This window comes from Lipotes vexillifer, unplaced genomic scaffold (genome assembly GCF_000442215.2).
Source record: "Lipotes vexillifer unplaced genomic scaffold, Lipotes_vexillifer_v1.1 scaffold182, whole genome shotgun sequence".
NCBI lineage: Eukaryota > Metazoa > Chordata > Mammalia > Artiodactyla > Lipotidae > Lipotes > Lipotes vexillifer.
The window spans coordinates 3508339-3527164 of record NW_006798798.1 but is presented as its reverse complement, the minus strand read 5'-3'; the positions used below and the strand labels follow the sequence as shown (position 1 = coordinate 3527164).

General features: G+C 42.8%; 1 protein-coding gene and 1 pseudogene across 1 annotated transcript in view; both read right to left on the bottom strand.

The window, feature by feature from the left end:
• The window catches only part of TDRD12 (tudor domain containing 12), an 82768-nt gene extending 67141 nt beyond the window's left edge, over nt 1-15627 (bottom strand). Inside the window, 3 exon segments of the mRNA XM_007471089.1 lie at nt 633-769; nt 7023-7181; nt 15604-15627. Coding sequence (XP_007471151.1) covers nt 633-769; nt 7023-7181; nt 15604-15627 — 320 coding nt within the window.
• LOC103071557 (ribonuclease UK114 pseudogene) lies at nt 13306-13713 on the bottom strand (annotated as a pseudogene).
• Nucleotides 15628-18826: the final 3199 nt, after the last annotated feature.

The following is an 18826-nucleotide window of genomic DNA, read 5'->3' as shown; positions in this document are numbered from 1 at the left end:
CTTTCCCTTTCGGAAGAAGGGTCCTCATGTTTACTATTTATTATTTATTAAACTGATATCCTCTGACTCTGGGATAGGAAACCATGGGAAAAATTACCAAACACCAAGACCGACTTGCTGACAAGTGTTTTCTAGGGAACCGTGGTGTGTGGTCCTAGAGTCATCGAGGGTCACTCCGAATGGCCTCCTGTCTTCTGTGAGAGTCACACCCTCACTCTGTTAAGCAGGATGAGGGACGCACGCTCTGCTCTCAGCAATCTGAGGCCGTGCCAGCAAACCATCCCTTCTGTGGCGACAAGAAGAGTTTCTCTCTGCCTGCAAGTAGCCAGGCCTCCCGAAGCACCCATTCCATCACCTGAGCAAACTCAGGGGACATGCCACGCCAGGCCAGGAGAGTGGCTGACGGAGAGCGCCTGCACTTTCTAGGAAGGAAGGCAGAAGGAGGGCCGGAGCTGCCTGCTGCGTCCTCATCCTGGGCACCTGCTCTTACATTCACTGCTTGTAAAACTGGAACCTGCAAGTCTTCCCTTCTTGGAAGCTCTCGCCCCTTACTTCGAAAATTGACATTCTCCTTGAAAACAGACATTTGTCCCCTAAAGAGCCGGAGGCAAAATAAATACATACATACGTACTTTTTGGATTTCACTGGAACGTACTTGGCAAAATCCACAAGGAAACACTCTGTGAGGTAATGGTCTGCTGAAGACACTATTGACTTAATAACAGCCCTGCACCAGCACTTCAGTTCCTGACAATAAACCACACAAACCTACAAAATAAAAAAGAAAACTTCGGTGTTAAAATCTCTAGTCATACTCAGAAAACTGTAAGATACTAATGAAAGAAATCAAAAATGACATAAACAGATGGAGAGATACACCACGTTCTTGGATTGGAAGAATCAATATTGTGAAAATGACTATACTGCCCAAAGCAATCTACAGATTCAATGCAATCCCTATCAAATTACCAATGACATTTTTCAGAATTAGAACACAAAAATTTACAATTTGTATGGAAACACAAAAGACCATGAATAGCCAAATCTTTTTTTTTTTTTTTTTTTTTTTTTTTTTGCAGTACACGGGCCTCTCACTGTTGTGGCCTCTCCCATTGTGGAGCACAGGCTCCGGACACGCAGGTTCAGTGGCCATGGCTCACAGGCCTAGCCGCTCCACGGCATGTGGGGTCTTCCCGGACCGGGGCACAAACCCGTGTCCCCTGCATCAGCAGGCGGACTCTCAACCACTTTGCCACCAGGGAAGCCCGCCAAAGCAATTTTGAGAAAGAAAAATGGAGATGGAAGAATCAGGCTCCCTGACTTCAGATTATACTACAAAGCCACAGTAATCAAAACAGTATTGGTACTGGCACAAACACAGAAATATATATCAATGTAACAGGATAGAAAGTCCAGAGACAACCCCACACACCTATGGTCACCTGATCTTTGACAAAGGAGGCAAGACTATACAATGGAGAAAAGACAGTCTCTTCAATAAGTGGTGCTGGGAAAACTGGACAGCTACATGTAAAGGAGTGGAATTAGAACACTCCCTAACACCATTCACAAAAATAAACTCAAAATGGATTAAAGACCTAAATGTAAAGCCGGATACTACAAAACTCTTAGAGGAAAACATAGGCAGAACACTCTCTGACATAAATAACAGCTTTTTCAAAGCACCCCCTAGAGTAATGAAAATAAAAACAAAAATAAACAAATGAGACCTAATTAAACTTAAAAGCTTTTGCACAGCAAAGGAAACCATAAACAAAACAAAAAGACAACCCTCAGAATGGGGGAAAAATATTGGATTGGCCAAGAAGTTCCTTCAGTTTTTAAGTAAAAATAAGAGATACATTTTTCATTTTCACCAAGAACTTTATTGAACAACATATTCACCCTTTTGCTCCACTACCTTTTGTGATTTTTCAGGCAACTTCATAATTCCATCTTCCCAAAACTTTTTATCTTTCTGAGCAAAGAACTGTTCCAGGTGCCTTTTACAGTCGTCCAGGGAATTGAACATTTTTCTATTAAGAGAATTTTGTAAAGACCTAAATAAATGGAAATCCAGAGGTGCAGTGTCTGGTGCATACGGCAGATGAATCAGAACTTCCCAGCCAAGCTGTAACAGTTTTTGCCTGGTCATGAAAGAAACATGTAGTCTTTGCCTTATCCTAATGGAAGATTATGCGTTTTCTGTTGACTAATTTCGGATGCTTTTTGTCGAGTGCTGCTTTCAGTTGGTCTAATTGGGAGTAGTACTTGTTGGAATTAATCATTTGGTTTTCCAGCAGGAGCTCATAATAGAGGACTCCCTTCCAATCCCCCCACATACACAGCATCACCTTCTTTGGATGAAGACTGGCCTTTGGTGTGGTTGGTGGTGGTTCATTTCGCTTGCCCCACAATCTCTTCCGTTCCACATTATTATTATTATTGCCTATCACAATCTGTTTAAAATATGGAACATTTTCAGGGGCTTCCCTGGTGGCGCAGTGGTTGGGGGTCTGCCTGCCAATGCGGGGGATGTGGGTTCGTGCCCTGGTCCGGGAAGATCCCACGTGCCGCGGAGCGGCTGGGCCCGTGAGCCATGGCTGCTGAGCCTGCACGTCAGGAGCCTGTGCTCCGCAACGGGAGAGGCCACAACAGTGAGAGGCTCATGTACCGCAAAAAAAAAAAAAAAAAAAAGGAACATTTTCAATACGCTTCAGTAGAGAATGGATATGGAAATACAGTCAAGAAGGTTTTATTTTCGCTTAACTTACGTGGAACCCAAACATCAAAGCGATTAACATAACCAAGCTGGTACAAATGATTTTCAGCACTTGAGTTGGATATTTTGAGTGCGTCGGCTATCTCCCACGTGGTATGACGTTATTGTTCTCAATGTCTTGATTTGATCGCTATCAACTTCAACTGGTCTACCCAACCGTGGAGCATCATCCAGTGAGAAATCTCCAGCACAAAACTTCGCAAACCACTTTTGACACATTCGATCAGTCACAGCACCTTCTCCATGCACTGCACAAATCTCTTTTTGCGTTTCAGTTGCATTTTTACCTTTCTTGAAATAATAAAGCATAATATGCTGAAAATGTTGTTTTTCTTCCATCTTCAATATTAAAATGGCTACACAAAAATTCACCAACTTTGATTTTTTTTTCAATGCACGCTGATATGCCAGCTGTCACAATACAGTCTAACAAAATTGTTTTGAATGAAGTTAAAGACAACTAAGCACTATTAGAGCCATCTTAGGAAAAAAATGAATGAACCTTTTGGCCAACCCAATATTTGCAAATGAAGCAACTGACAAAGGATTAATCTCCAAAATATACAAAACAGCTCACGCAGCTCAATATCAAAAAAAAAACACCAACCCAATAAAAAGTGGGTTAGAAGACCTAAATAGACATCTCTCCAAAGAAGACATATAGACAGTTAAAAAGCACATGAAAAGATGCTCAACATCTCTAATTATTAGAGAAATGCAAATCAAAACTGCAATGAGGTATCACCTCACACTGGTCAGAATGGCCATCATCAAAAAATCTACAAACAATAAACGCTGGAGAGGGTGTGGAGAAAAGCCAACCCTCCTACACTATTGGTGGGAATGTAAACTGGTATGGCCACTATGGAGAACAGTATGGAGGTTCCTTAGAAAACTAAAAATAGAACGACCATATGATCCAGCAATCCCTGGGCATATATTCGGAGAAAACCATAATTCGAAAAGATACATGCACCCCAATGTTCACTGAAGCACTATTTAATTGAGCTCAATATTGAGCCAGGACGTGGAAGCAACCTAAATGTCCACCGACAGAGGAATGGATAAAGATGATGTGGCACATATACACAATGTGAAATTACTCAACCATAAAAAAGAATGAAATAACGCCATTTGCAGCAACATGGATGGACCTAGAGATTGTCATACTGAGTGAAGTAAACCAGACAGAGAAAGACAAATATCATATGATATCGCTTTTATGTGGAATCCAAAAAAAGAGTACCAATGTACTTATCTACAAAACAGAAATAGAGTTACAGATGTAGAAAATAAACTTGTGGTTACCAGGGAGTAAGTTGAAGGGGGTGCGTGGAGGGATAAGTTGGAAGACTGTGATTAACATACCCACTACTATATATAAAATAGATAACTAATAAGGACCTACTGTATAGCACAGAGAACTCTACTCAATACTCTATAATGGCCTATATGGGAAAAGAATCTAAAAAAGAATGGATGTATGTATAACAGATTCACTTTGTTGTACACTTACAACTAACATAACATTGTAAATCAACCATACTACAATAAAAAATTTTTAAATTAAATTGAATCAAAAATATCTAGTCAATAATGAGAGAACTAAAAGGTACTCTCAACATCATCTCATACCTTTTACCTTAAAGATGCAAGGAGGCTGGATCACCCTAAGCTAAACACTGCTTATTGGGAAAACAAGAACACAGGGCACCTGAATTCTATTTCACTGGTTTTCTTACTACAATCACTTTGACTCCTTAACTAAGGAGAATTTTTAGAAAGTGAAATAAGGAAAATGCATTGCTTTACCTTCTTAAATCAGAAAACAAAACTTACAAATAATTGTCAATCATGTGCCAGGACAACACAAAATCACAACCCCAGGCTCATCTTCCCGGTTCTGCTTCCCATGCCTGTTTACCACCCTCTAACATTTGTTTGCTATCAGCCACAACTGGACGTCAGTGCCATGATGAAGGGGATTTTTGTCTTTTTGTTTACTGCCATATTCCCAGCACCTAGAACAGCGCTTGGCATGTATTATGCCTTCAAAAACTACTCAGTGAATGACTGAATAAATACCTGCAGCCCCCTTTTAGGGAAACTGCCCTGCTAGAGTGACAGTGCTTGGCATCCTGACTGTCCCATGGGACTGACAGGCCACAGACAGGCAAACCACATGCTGACCACAGGCTTATAAAGTGGCTCAGCAGGGACAGCTGTGTCCAACAGGGAAGAAGTGGGACAGTGGAGATCCCTGCCCTCGGGAACTGAAGTTGGAAAACATAGGGCAGCTATTCTGCAAGGGATGTGTTCTTGAGAGCCTCACATAATTCAAGACTCAAATAATTCAAGAGAAACTGTGCCAAAGGATGGAGGGTATTTCTGTTTCATGCTTAAGTCAAAGAAACCTGCAGCTAATAATTCACACAGTCAGTCAACTTTGAAAAGGTGGTATACTATGGCTTCTACTAGCCAGTAATGAGATAATTTAAGCATCAAGAAAAATGATTACAACTGATGAAAACATTAAAAGCCATGAGATTAATATAGTACTTAAAAATAACAAGGAGAAAAAAACAAAACAAACCTCTAGACATAAATGTAGATAACTAGGCACAGGAAAATTGATAAGGGAAAGAATCAAGCAATTTTTCCACCTTTCCAGTATTACTTCAGGAAGCCAAACCGTTCTAACAGATATGGGAAGGTTCTCTATGGAAGAATTCCAGCTCATGAATGCAGAAGCAATGTGAAAATGGCCATTTTGCAAGCATAAATGAAAGAGCTGATTTGGGCGGTGGTGGGAACCACAGGGGGCACTTAGGTTGCCGCCATCTGAATGCAGCAGTCAACCTCAGCATCACCGAAAGTGAGACTCTCTCCCAATTCAATACAAGAGGAACCTCACAGCACCAGTCATTCTTGGGGAAAAAAAGTGACTATAAATGTAATTAAAGCTTTATATTTATCAATCTGCAGGAAATATTGGGGAAGAAGGGAAAAATTCACCACCACCACAAGGAAGCAACCAGGCTATACAGAACGTGGAGTATTTTAAAAGGACAACTGACCTGGTTTCGTTTCTTCAACAAGCAAACGGTGGACTTCCCTGGTGGCACAGTGGTTAAGAATCCACCTGCCAATGCAGGGGACATGGGTTCGATCCCTGGTCCGGGAAGATCCCACATGCCGCAGAGCAACTAAGCCTGTGTGCCACAACTACTGAGCCTGCACTCTAGAGCCTGCGAGTCATAACTACTGAGCCCACGTGCCACAACTACTGAAGCCCGTACACCTAAAGCCCATGCTCTGCAACGAAGAGTAGCCACCGCTCACCACAACTAGAGAAAGCCCACACACAGCAACGAAGACCCAATGCAGCCAAAAATAAAATAAATTAAAAAAAAAAAGTAAATGGCATGGAAAAAATAATGTTATTAATGATTATTTAGGGTGGGCTGAGGAATTCAAATTATTTCTAATTTTTCTCATAGTTTATAAATCTTTTCCTATCACAGTTATAAAAATTCAAATTCTTGGGCTTCCCTGGTGGCGCAGTGGTTTAGAGTCCGCCTGCCAATGCAGGGGACATGGGTTCGTGCCCCGGTCCGGGAAGATCCCACATGCCATGGAGCAGCTAGGGCCGTAAGCCATGGCTGCTGGGCCTGTGTGTCCGGAGCCTGTGCTCCGCAACAGAAGAGGCCACAACAGTGAGAGGCCCACGTACCGCAAAAAAAAAAAAAAAAAAAATTCAAATTCTTCTGAGAAATGACTAACCTGCAGAGAGAAGCAGACAGTGGGCACACAGCTGAGGGTGCAGGAAAGGAAGGAGGGGCCACAATGTGGAGTAAGGAAAATAGAACACCACGAGTTGGTCAAAGTCACAAGCAACCAAAAGGGAGGCACTGGCCCTAGACTGGAAACCCCCATGCTCCCTCTGCTAAGGTCCCTGTGATGGATCTAGAATGATCCTCTGGTTCCTAGCCCCAAGACGATGGCTCTATGCCTGAATTTAGATGACACTCCATCTCCTGTTGCCCCATGTGAACCTGATACAACAATTGCCACTTTCCATGACTAGCCCAACTCTTATGCAACCAAAAGAACCTAACACAAGGCAATGATCATAAGCAGTTGAAATACTCAAAGTTTTTATCATCTTAGTTGCTAAAACAGTCTACATTTTGAGTAGTATTTCAAGACATGTTGTTTAAAGCACATTTAGATACATACCTGCCCTTCTTCCAACATTACTGGTTTTATTTCTATATCTTGACACGTGCTATTATAGAAGTCATTCATGGCACTATTTAGTTTTTGATAGTCAACTTCATGATCTAAAAAGGGACTACATCCTTTTATAATAACCCAGAAGCAACCTGGATCTTCGATCTGTAAAATTTTTAAAAGACAAAACAATGCATGATTTAAAAGTGGAACCATAAAATAATAAACCTTAGAATCACAGTAACTGTTTCAAATTTAAGTGCTCTAACAAATTCTTGACAAGTACTTCTGTCTTAAATGGTCAGATAGAAGATAAAAGACCCTCAAACTATCACCTTGTATACCTTAAACTTATATAATGTCATATGTCAATTATACTTCAATAAAACTCAGAAAAACGATAAAAGACGCAAAGATAAAACTCTAAAACACGTAACCAATAATATGTAATTTAGAATCATGTGCTGACCGAAAAAGCAAACAGAGATCAATGCTCTTGATCTGTGCTTTGAAAATATCCATAATAAAATACAAATGCAAGGTTCAGAACAGCGTTTTTTGTACTCTATGTCTTTCATAAGAAAGAGAGGGAAATGTGAATGTATGTACATTCTGCTCATGTTAAAGTAAAGAAATGGCAGATAAACCAAAAACATACAAATTATTACGTACGGAGGAAGCCAGGAATGGGGTAGAAGGAAGAGAGATGAAAGACTTCTCTGAATGTATCTTATTATCTATTAGTGTTATTAGAAACCAAGATTTTCATCATTAGAGAAAGAATACAAATATAAAATGAAAAGTTAAATTTGAATTGCAAATATCAGTAAAAGCTCATGATTTTTCAAATGTACTGTATTTCCTGTCTACTGAAAGGGCCTAAAAGCAATGACATCCCAAGATTTTGGATCCCAGACACCAGGTGACAGGAGTACATTAGTATTCTGTTTTTCTGAATGTTTGAACATTTTTATAATAAATAGCTGGAAAAAAGAACAGCTGGCCATTCTGGTTCCAGTAATGGCAGAGTGGTTCATATAGACTAACCCACCTGCAACTCTGGAACTAAACTCTGGAAAAAAAGAAAATGACAGCCTGAAGGCACTGAAGAGTGACCAAAAGCAGGTGGGAGATTCAATCCTTGAAGGGAGGCAACATGGCTAGGTGAGACCCATGTTCATAAACAGCTTTTCCCCCGAAAACAGCCCCAGTCCTGGGGGTGCAGAACACAACTGAAGCAGAAGCCACCGCGTTTGTGGCTTGAGAAACCAGAGAATGGCGTCTGGGGCTGCCAGAGCAGCTGTACGTGAAGGGGAGAAATGCTGAGCCACAGAGGGGAGAGCCCTGAAGTCTGCACACGAAACCCCTCAAATCCTCGGCAGAGCCTGAACCGCACGGTGAGACTCCAGGGAGTCCTGGAAGAAGCCACAGTTGGGAGGCTGATGGAAATACAGTTTCAGCTTCTGCCCATGAGAACTGCAGGACTCTGGGTACAGAGTGACTGCCCAAACCTCTGCACTAAGAGGCCACCCAAACTCACAGCATAAGGCCATGTCCCCTCCGCAATGCCTGCCTGAGAAAGAATTACTTTTGTCCCAGACAACACCTGACACAGGCCCTTGACCTCCCCTTGTCACAGAACTTACTGAAAAGGGCCTCAGTTGTGGAGCCTACCTATCCCTTTGGGATGTGTATGTTATCTCCTACCACTCAGGAGTATTCCTTCTCGAGGGCCTGATAACCAATTCCTTTGGGATGTAATCATCTGGAAGGACAGGGCCCTGGCCTCCCAGTCTCTGCGGGAATTCAGAAGCCTGGCCCCAGAGGCGGTGGACACAGCTACCCCACCACAGTGACACTGACCCACCCTCTGTCATTTTCCACTGAAGCCCCTCTCCTCGTCCTCCTCACTCTCCCTTTAAAACGTCTGGTCATCTCTACAGAAATTGGAACGGAACTCAGCTCCCTCCCGTACATCAGCAGTCACTGAATACAATCTGTTCTCACTGCTTTAACCAATGTCCGGCTTTGATTCTCTCTGACACCCATCACAGGAAAAGGCAGTTTGGAGCAGGAGTTAAGGAGGCTCAGTAAACACCTCAGGCTCCCTGAGAACCCCTGCAGTGCCAGGCCTGAGGAGTAAAGACCATGTTGCAGGACAAAGAGAATGTGCTCTGTCAACAAGGGCAAAATCAAGAGGTCTGCAAAGAACTATAAACCAAGCCTCCCAAAGCGCTGACAGAGCACACAGTAGTTCCCCGTCACCACAACCTTCAGTGTAGCATGAACAATACTAGACAGGCAAAGAAATGAGAATGCAGTGCACAGCCAAGGTAAAAAACGGCCAACAGAAAGTGAACCCAAGACTGTCCGGATGTTGAAGTGAACAGGCAAGGACTTAAAAGCAGCTATTATAAATACCATGTTCAAACACTTAAGGATAAGATGGCTATAGTGAGTTTGTTTTTTAAAAAGGAGAATTTCACGTAAGAAATGGAAACTATTTTAAAAAAATAACCTTTGGAAAAGGGTAATTCTAGAACCAAAAAGTGAAACAAACAAAATAAAAAATTTATTAGTGGTGTGCTTACCACTCCTACTCAACATTGTGCTGGAGGTCCTAGTCAGTACAATAAGAAAAGATGGCCAGGAAAATCGGAAAAGAAGAAAGAAAAGTGTCTCTATTCACAGTAAGAATATCTATGTAGAAAATTCTAAGGAGTCTACAAAAAATACACTAGAACTAATAAGTGACTGTACCAAGATTGCAGGGTACAAGGTCATATAATAAATTCAACTGCATGTCTATATTCCAGCAATGAAAATTGGAAATTTAAATTTTAAAAACAGTATCGTTTGCAATAGCACCAAAGAGCAGGAATTACTTAGGAATAAATCTAACAAAACAATGAACAATTTGCATGCTAAAAGGTACAAAACACTGGTGAAATAAATCAAAGAAAGGCCTGTAATGCAAATATACTATGTTCATGGAATGTTAAGATTTTGATTTTTCCCAAAATGGTATATAAAAAGGACTCAATTCCAGCAGTTGTGAAATCAACAAACTATTCATGAAATTCTTATTGGAAGGGCAAAGGAACTAGAATAGCCCCTATAATTCTGAAAAAAACAACATAGTTGGAAGACACACTATCTGATTTCAAGACTTAATATAAAGCTGCAGTAATCAGAACTGTGTGGTACTGGAGAAAGCACAGATACATAAATCAACACAACAGAAACAGAGTCACGCATGTGTAGTCAAGTGATTTTCAATAAAGGCAGAAAGGCAATTCAATGGAAGGAGGATAGTTTTTTCAACAAATGATGCTGGAACAATTAGATATATGCAAAAAAATGAACCTCGATCCATTCCTTGTACCATATACAAAAATTAACTCACATGGATCATTTATCTAAATGTAAAATATAAGACTATAAAAAATGTTTGAGAAATACATGGGGGGAATCTTTGTGACTGTGGTTAGGCAAAGATTTCTTAGATAAAACACCAAAAGTATAATTCGTATAAACAAAAATTGATAAACTGGACTTACTCCAAATTTAAAACTTCAGCTCTTTGAAAGACATTGTTTAGAGGAGGAAGAGATAAGCCACCAACTGGGAGAAAATATTTACAAATCACATATTCAACAAAGAACTTTATCCAATATATATAAAAAAACTCTACAAAGTCAATAATAAGAAAACAAACCACCAAGTTAGAAGAATGGGCAGATGTGAACAGATACTTGAGAAAAAAAGATGGAAGGATGGGCAAACAAGCACCTGGAAACATGATTAACACATCTGTCATGAGGGAAATTAAAATTAAAACCACAGTGAGATACCAGTAAACACCTACTAGAATGGCTAAAATGCATAAAACTGACAATATCAAGTGCTGATGAGGATGTAGAGCACTGCTCATGGAAATGTAAAGTGGTACAGTTACTTTTCAAACAAACATCAGTAAATCCTACTGATTTACCCATGAAATAAAAACTTGTATTCACACAAAAACCTGTATGCAAAGTTTCTAGCAGCTTTATTTAAAATTTCCCTCAACTAGAAACAACTCAAATGGCCTTCAACTGGTGACTGTATAAACAAATTGTCACATGTCGATACAATGGAATACTACTCACTCCTAACAAGTGCCACAACACAGATGCATTGTGTTGTGCATTACAGTAAGTCAAAGCAGCCAGACTCAAAGGCTACATACTACTGCATGATTCCATATGCGCAATCCCATTTTTATGACATTTTGGAAAAAGGTAAAACTAATAGGGACAAAAGACAAATCAGTGGTTGCCAAGGACTAGAGGTGGGGGAAAGAAATGACTACAAAGGACCACAAGGCAATTCTGGGGGGTGATGGAACTGCTCTGTATTTTGACTTGGTGGTGATTACATGACTATGCATTTTTCAAAATATCACAGAACTCTACATTAAAAACAATAAAATAGTTTATGGCTAAAAAAGATATGAAACAAATATGGCAAAATGTTAAAATCTGGCAAAGCTAGGTGATAGATGTCCAGGTGTTTGTAATATTTTCTATACTTTTTTGTATGCCTAGAGTATTTCCTAATAAAAAGTTGGATTTTTAAATTATTTTTCATCAAAAGTAATGATTTTTTTAGAAGCTTCTTGTCTTCTGACATGGCATCACCTATGCAGTATTTTACTAAAAATGTTTAACCTGAACACAATCATGAGGAAACAGACAAATCCAACTTGAAGGGTATTTTGCAAAGCAACTGCCCTTACTCTTCATAAATTTCAATGACATCAAAGATACAAAAAAGCCAGAGAACTGGCCCAAATTCAAGGGGAATAAAAGGCCATGAAAATTAAATGCAATGTATAATTTTTTTTTTTTTTTTTTTTGCTGTACGCGGGCCTCTCAATGTTGTGGCCTCTCCCGTTGCGGAGCACAGGCTCCGGACGCGCAGGCTCAGCGGCCATGGCTCACGGGCTCAGCCGCTCCACGGCACGTGGGATTCTCCCGGACGGGGGCACGAACCCGTGTCCCCTGCATCGGCAGGCGGACTCTCAACCACTACACCACCAGGGAAGCCCACAATGTATAACTTTTTATTGGATCCTGGATCAGAGAAAACAAGTTACAGAATACATTATTGGCACAGTTGGAGAAATTTGAGTATGGATTTTATATTAGTGTATCAATTTTACATTTCTCAAGCGTGATAATTATATTATGGTTATGTAAGCAAAAGTCTTTATTCTTAGGAAACACACGCATAAGTATTTAGAGTTTACAACTAATTCTCAAATGGTTCGGCAAAAGAAGTCAACAATTTTATATACATATACTATTAAGAAATATGCAAATATGACAAGATGTTAACAATTGTTCACTCTAGGTATAGAGTATATGGTTATTCTCAATATTGTTTTGTAACTTGTTTTTGAGTTTGAAAATCTTCAAAATATTAAGATGCGGAAAGATGTTTAAAAATATTTTGAAGGCATTATAGATAATTTGAAGTTTCTAGATTGTTTCAATTTTTTTTTAATCTGCTACTAAAACCTAAAAAATGTAGGCCAGGTTCAGTTTTACCCTCCAGAAAAACAAGTAGCTCAAGCTGCAATTTCTTCCATGTGTTTTACCAGGCAGGGATGGGCTCACAATTCCTCCCATTCCCGCCTCTTACACCAAGGTTGGGGCCTGCTGCTTCCCGCCAACGCCATAAGGCAATGCTGCCCACACTGCAGTCATCAGCCTTACACATTTTTTTCCCCTGCATGTCTACGTTATTTCCATTAGAAAAACAGTATCTATATAATATTTTGGTCCACTTTCTTCTCCTTACCTCTACCACTCAAACTTGAATATTTTTACTCAAGTAAAAGTACAATCAGCTATCTGGCATGAGAACTAAATATCTCACATCATTAAATTAATAGGATTTAATTGAGTTAAAGTATGTTCTTTATTATTTCTCAGGAATAGTAACTCATGTTTCCTACATGTTATTTCCCTTTACTTTCATTTATCTGGGTAACTATGTAATGAGTGTCTCTTTTCCTACATTCAGTAACATGAGTGGGTGTTAAGTATAATTTATAACATCAGTAACTGGACTCATTGTTAATTATCAATTCATGTTCAGTTCCCCTTAGTATATGGTATTTGCATAATAACTTCAGATATTTTAGTCAAGTTTACTTTCCGACATCAATTATAAAAATTAAGATGTTAATTTTAAAACGTTATGAAATTTCCAGACTAAATAGCACTTGGCCCACTTTTGCTCATACTGTCGTGAGAGGTCCCTGGGCAGCTACTGCTTCAATCTCAATCCAGTCTCCTCAGAACAAAGCAGCATCCTGGTAAGCAGCTCCAGCAAGAAAACCACTCACTCCTGACATTCTGTTTGTGGATTTCACTGACGGTACTGAAGTCATACACTCAGCCAGCAAAACAGCGGCTTCTACCACATTATTGAGGTCACAGCCTGCAGCTTTCAGAATCTCACCCCTATTTCCAAGGCTTGTTTAGCTTCTTCTGTCACCCCTCCTGGCACAAGCTGTCCCTTTGAAGGGTCCATACCTAGCTGTCTTGAAATGTAAGTGATCCTTTCCACTAACAAAGCTTGACTGCAGGACCAATGGCCTTGGGGCTTTCCCTGTGCTGATCACCTTTCTGATCAAGGATGACATGACATCCTTTTCTCCTGCAGTGCTTCTGGGTCTCACTGCATTCTGCCTGCCTCATTTCTGACACAACTGCATGTTCCCTGGGATGCTTCCTTTATATATATTTTTAATCAACACGTTTTTTTCCCTTAGCCTCATCCTAACAGGTCTGTAATGCTAGTTATGATGTTTTTATTTCTAAAATATATTACAAATACATAACTGTTAAAATTTTTAAATTTATTTTTAATCGTGATAAAGTACACATAAAATTTACCATCTTAACCATATTCAGTAGCATTAACTACATTCATATTGTGTGCTACCTTGATCACCATCCATCTCCAGGAACCTTTTTCATCGTGCAAAACTGAAACTCTATATCCATTAAACAGTAACTCCCCATGCCCCCCCCCAGCCCCTGGCAACCACCGTTCTGTTTTCTGTCTTCATGAATTTGACTTCTCTAGGAACCTAACATAAGTGGAATCATGCAGTATTTGTCCTTTTGTAATTGGTTTATTTCACTTAACATGATGTCTTCATACATGTTGTAGCATATATCAGAATTTCCTCCCTTTTTAAGGCTGAATAATATTCCATTGTATGTATATACAACATTTTGCTTATCCATTCATCTGTTGGTAAAAACTTGGGGGAAAAAATTTATCCATGTAAAAGCTAAATTAATCTGGAAAACTACAGCTGGTAATGGTACCACACTTGAGGAAATACTCCTGCATTGGATAGAAAATTTGCTCTCAGTGTGAGCAGGGTAAGAACCGGCAGTGGGGCCAGACCAGAGCTGAGGGGGTAGAGAAAAGGGTTCTTGGATCCAACTGAGAAAAGAGGGGTTCCCAAGTTAGAGGCAGTGAGAGTCCAGCAACTCCTTCCAAAGTTCTGCCCCAATGGATTTGCACATGGCAGCATCCGTACCCCCTGGAAGAGCCCTGTCTTTCTAAAGGAGAAATCAGACTATTTAGGGAAGGTGGTGGAGAGGAGCTTGCCAGTTACATCTCGAAACCCTAAAAGTCTCAGAGCAAATCCTCTGTAAGAATCAGCTGCTTCAAACGCTTGCTTGTGAATCTCTGTTGGTATAAACTACATAAAACAGGAACAGGAAAGTTGATTTTTTTTAAATGCCATCATGCCTCTCCTCTGCCCACTGAAATATGTATGATCTTTTCCAAAAAGTTCTTTGTATTTCCTTTTCCCAATACCCACCCCTTTGCTCTGGTTTGTAAACCCCTTCCTGCAAGTACACACCGTGAACACACTACGTGCTTTCCTGGTCTCTGGCATCTTTAAGGAGCACGCACCTCACTCAAAGGAGAAGCTGCAGTTTGGGTCGCTCTGCAGGCCCCCTCCGGGGCGAACCCCCGCTGCGCCCCCGACTCCAAGGACGGCGAGTCCCGAGGAGCCCGCGTGGGAAGGGGGTGGCCGCCAGAGTCCTGGGGCGCGAGCGGGAAGGGGTCCCCACGAGTGCAGCCGGGACGGGCGTGTGTTCGGAGAGATACAGGTCACCCAGGCCCCTGTCCAATGCAGGTGGGGACCGGCCGGAGAGGACCGGCGTCGGGGGAGAGTAATAGGTCAACGGACTGACGGCGCGAGGGGGGCCTCACCCAGCGCCGAACCGGGACCGGGAGAAGGGGTCGGAGTCCGTCCCTCCCCCTGAGGTTCTAGACACAGGACACCTAGTTCAATCCGAATTTCGGAGAAACAACGAATGATATTTTACTCTAAGTATGTCCCAAATACTGCATGGGGCAGCCTTGAACGAAAATTTCCCGTTGTTTATCTGAAATTAAGCGTCCGGGATCTCATCCGGCACCCCTTCCCGCGGGTCCCCAGCCGGGGCGGACCCTGCACGGGGAGCGGGTGAACTGCCGGGCTCAGGGCTTCGCGCTCGCTCACCTTCAGCACCAGGACCTGGAGCATCTTCCCCGAGCCTCGCAGGCCACCGCGCAGACTCGCCCGGGAAACACGCGCAGCGTAGCGGCCGCGCCCGGCTCCTGGTCTCCCCGTCGCTACTCCCTCGAGATGTACTTTTGGGGGCAAAAACAGTCTCCTGCAGTGCCGGCCCCGCGGAGGCACGCCTCCTCTCCAGGTCAGCGCCGCGGAGCCCGCGCGCCCAGCCCCGGCCCCGCAGCCCTGGCCCAGCACCGCAGCTAACCGCAGGCTACGCGCCGTCCTCCAACCTGGACACCGGCGAGGGCTCACTGGGGCTCCAGCCCCGCCCCCCAGCGCCCGCCCCCAGCCAGCGCACGCCTGGAGGATTCCAGAAACCGTGTGGTGCGCCAACCGCCAGCACAACTGGCCGCAGCCCTACTCACAGTGCTTGGGAGCCGACAGGGGGCGGAGCTGCGCGGGGCGTCACGTGGCTCGCTCCCTGGGTCCTCGCGAGCACTCACCTGAAGCCTTCAGTTTTAAATGTAAGTTTGAGTTCCAGAGGTCAAGTAAACACGTGAGTAAAGCCCCAAGCAGCAAAAATGTGCTGCCAGTTTGGAGGAAAGCACAACGTAAAGTACATGAAGTTCACGTGTTACTGAATGGGGCTAACCAGGCCGCGCCCCTCCAATCACCTGGCCCAGTTCACCTGAAAGCTCCAGACCTTGTCAAAAAAAAAAAAAAGGGAAATCACCAGGTCGGATTTAAACACGAGGTCTCAGAGGCAGTTCCCAAGCCCCAAAGAAGATGCAGAGTACAGCCCTCTCCCACTTTTTTTTTTCTTAAAGTTGTGTTTTTCTTTATTTTTTACTTTTTGGCCGCACTTCAGGGCATGCGGGATCTTAGCTCCTCCACCAGGAATGGAACACTTGCCCCCTGCAGTGGTAGCACACAAACTTAACCCCTGGACCTCCAGGGAAGTTCCAGCCCTCTCCCAGTTCTTTGTGTGGGGTTAGCACTTTTTTCCTTTGACTAGGTACCATGCTACAATATGGTGTTTCCCAAACTTTTCACAGCATGCCTCACAGAAAATGAAAATAATTATATATCACACTGAGATGAAGAGTCAAGATTGTTGAAATGGGAACTCACTGCATGGCGCTCCAGCCACCCAGGCCTCTTGAGGCTTAAGGGGGTCAATATCTGTACCTGTCTTCCCACTCCCCCAATTAGTGGGAAGTACTTTCATTTATTTATTTATTTTTGCTGTGTTGGGTCTTCGTTTCTGTGCGACGGCTTTCTCTAGTTGTGGCAAGCGGGGGCCACTCTTCATTGCGGTGTGCGGGCCTCTCACTATCGCGGCCTCTCTTGTTGTGGAGCACAGGCTCCAGACGCGCAGGCTCAGTAGTTGTGGGTCACGGGCCCAGTTGCTCCCCGGCATGTGGGATCTTCCCAGACCACCCGTGTCCCCTGCGTTGGCAGGCAGATTCTCAACCACTGCGCCACCAGGGAAGCCCCTGGGAAGCACTTTTAAAGTAATGAAAAGAAGATGAAACATAAGATGAAAAGATTTTAATAAGGTGCATTTTTATAAGATGGTTAAATCCTGGTACCAAAACCTGATCAAGATAACACAACTACAGACTAATGTAGGTGCTGAAATCCCAAATAAAATGCTACCAAGTAAAACCCAGGACAAATTAAAAAAAAAAAAATTAAGCCATGGCCAGGAAGGCTGTAAGGCTTATTCCAGGAATGCAAGAAGGTTTAATATCGGTCAGCCAGAAACATGGCTAGCTCATGGCACAGCAAGCAACCAAAAGCTGTCATGAGCAGACTGGCTCTTGCAGACACCATGGGGGTGATGATAGGTCTCTCCCATCAGAGGAATGATATTCTCGTTCTGCAAAGGGCTTAGTGGAGAGTGATCTGCTCTTATATTTTTTTGCTCCCCACCCCCAAGAGAAGGGAGAAAAGGAGAGAAGACAAAGCATTAGGAATGGCAAGAGGGGGAGTCTGAGATAGCAGGACCTGCCGTCATGCTCAGACCAGTCTCACCTGTCAGTATGCTCATGGTAGGGTGAGAGGTATCGGTAGGAACTGATCTAAGATTTCCAGTACTGACGTAGTTCTGAAAGATGGGCACCAGGAGGACACTCTTTGCTCCCTTCCCTCCCAGATCTCTCCCCCACCAAATGTAGTTCAAACGATCTTACCCTGAAGTCATCAATTCTCAAAGGCAGCCTATACTTGCCCCGTTTTAAAATATTCTCCTTTTTACAAAAAAAAGAATAAAAAATAAGTTTGGCCCCAAAGCTGCCTTCATCATTTTGTCAGCTGATATTTTTTAAATTTCTCCAGAAACCGTGTGGTGCGCCAACCGCCAGCACAACTGGCCGCAGCCCTACTCACAGTGCTTGGGAGCCGACAGGGGGCGGAGCTGCGCGGGGCGTCACGTGGCTCGCTCCCTGGGTCCTCGCGAGCACTCACCTGAAGCCTTCAGTTTTAAATGTAAGTTTGAGTTCCAGAGGTCAAGTAAACACGTGAGTAAAGCCCCAAGCAGCAAAAATGTGCTGCCAGTTTGGAGGAAAGCACAACGTAAAGTACATGAAGTTCACGTGTTACTGAATGGGGCTAACCAGGCCGCGCCCCTCCAATCACCTGGCCCAGTTCACCTGAAAGCTCCAGACCTTGAAAAAAAAAAAAAGGGAAATCACCAGGTCGGATTTAAACACGAGGTCTCAGAGGCAGTTCCCAAGCCCCAAAGAAGATGCAGAGTACAGCCCTCTCCCACTTTTTTTTTTCTTAAAGTTGTGTTTTTCTTTATTTTTTACTTTTTGGCCGCACTTCAGGGCATGCGGGATCTTAGCTCCTCCACCAGGAATGGAACACTTGCCCCCTGCAGTGGTAGCACACAAACTTAACCCCTGGACCTCCAGGGAAGTTCCAGCCCTCTCCCAGTTCTTTGTGTGGGGTTAGCACTTTTTTCCTTTGACTAGGTACCATGCTACAATATGGTGTTTCCCAAACTTTTCACAGCATGCCTCACAGAAAATGAAAATAATTATATATCACACTGAGATGAAGAGTCAAGATTGTTGAAATGGGAACTCACTGCATGGCGCTCCAGCCACCCAGGCCTCTTGAGGCTTAAGGGGGTCAATATCTGTACCTGTCTTCCCACTCCCCCAATTAGTGGGAAGTACTTTCATTTATTTATTTATTTTTGCTGTGTTGGGTCTTCGTTTCT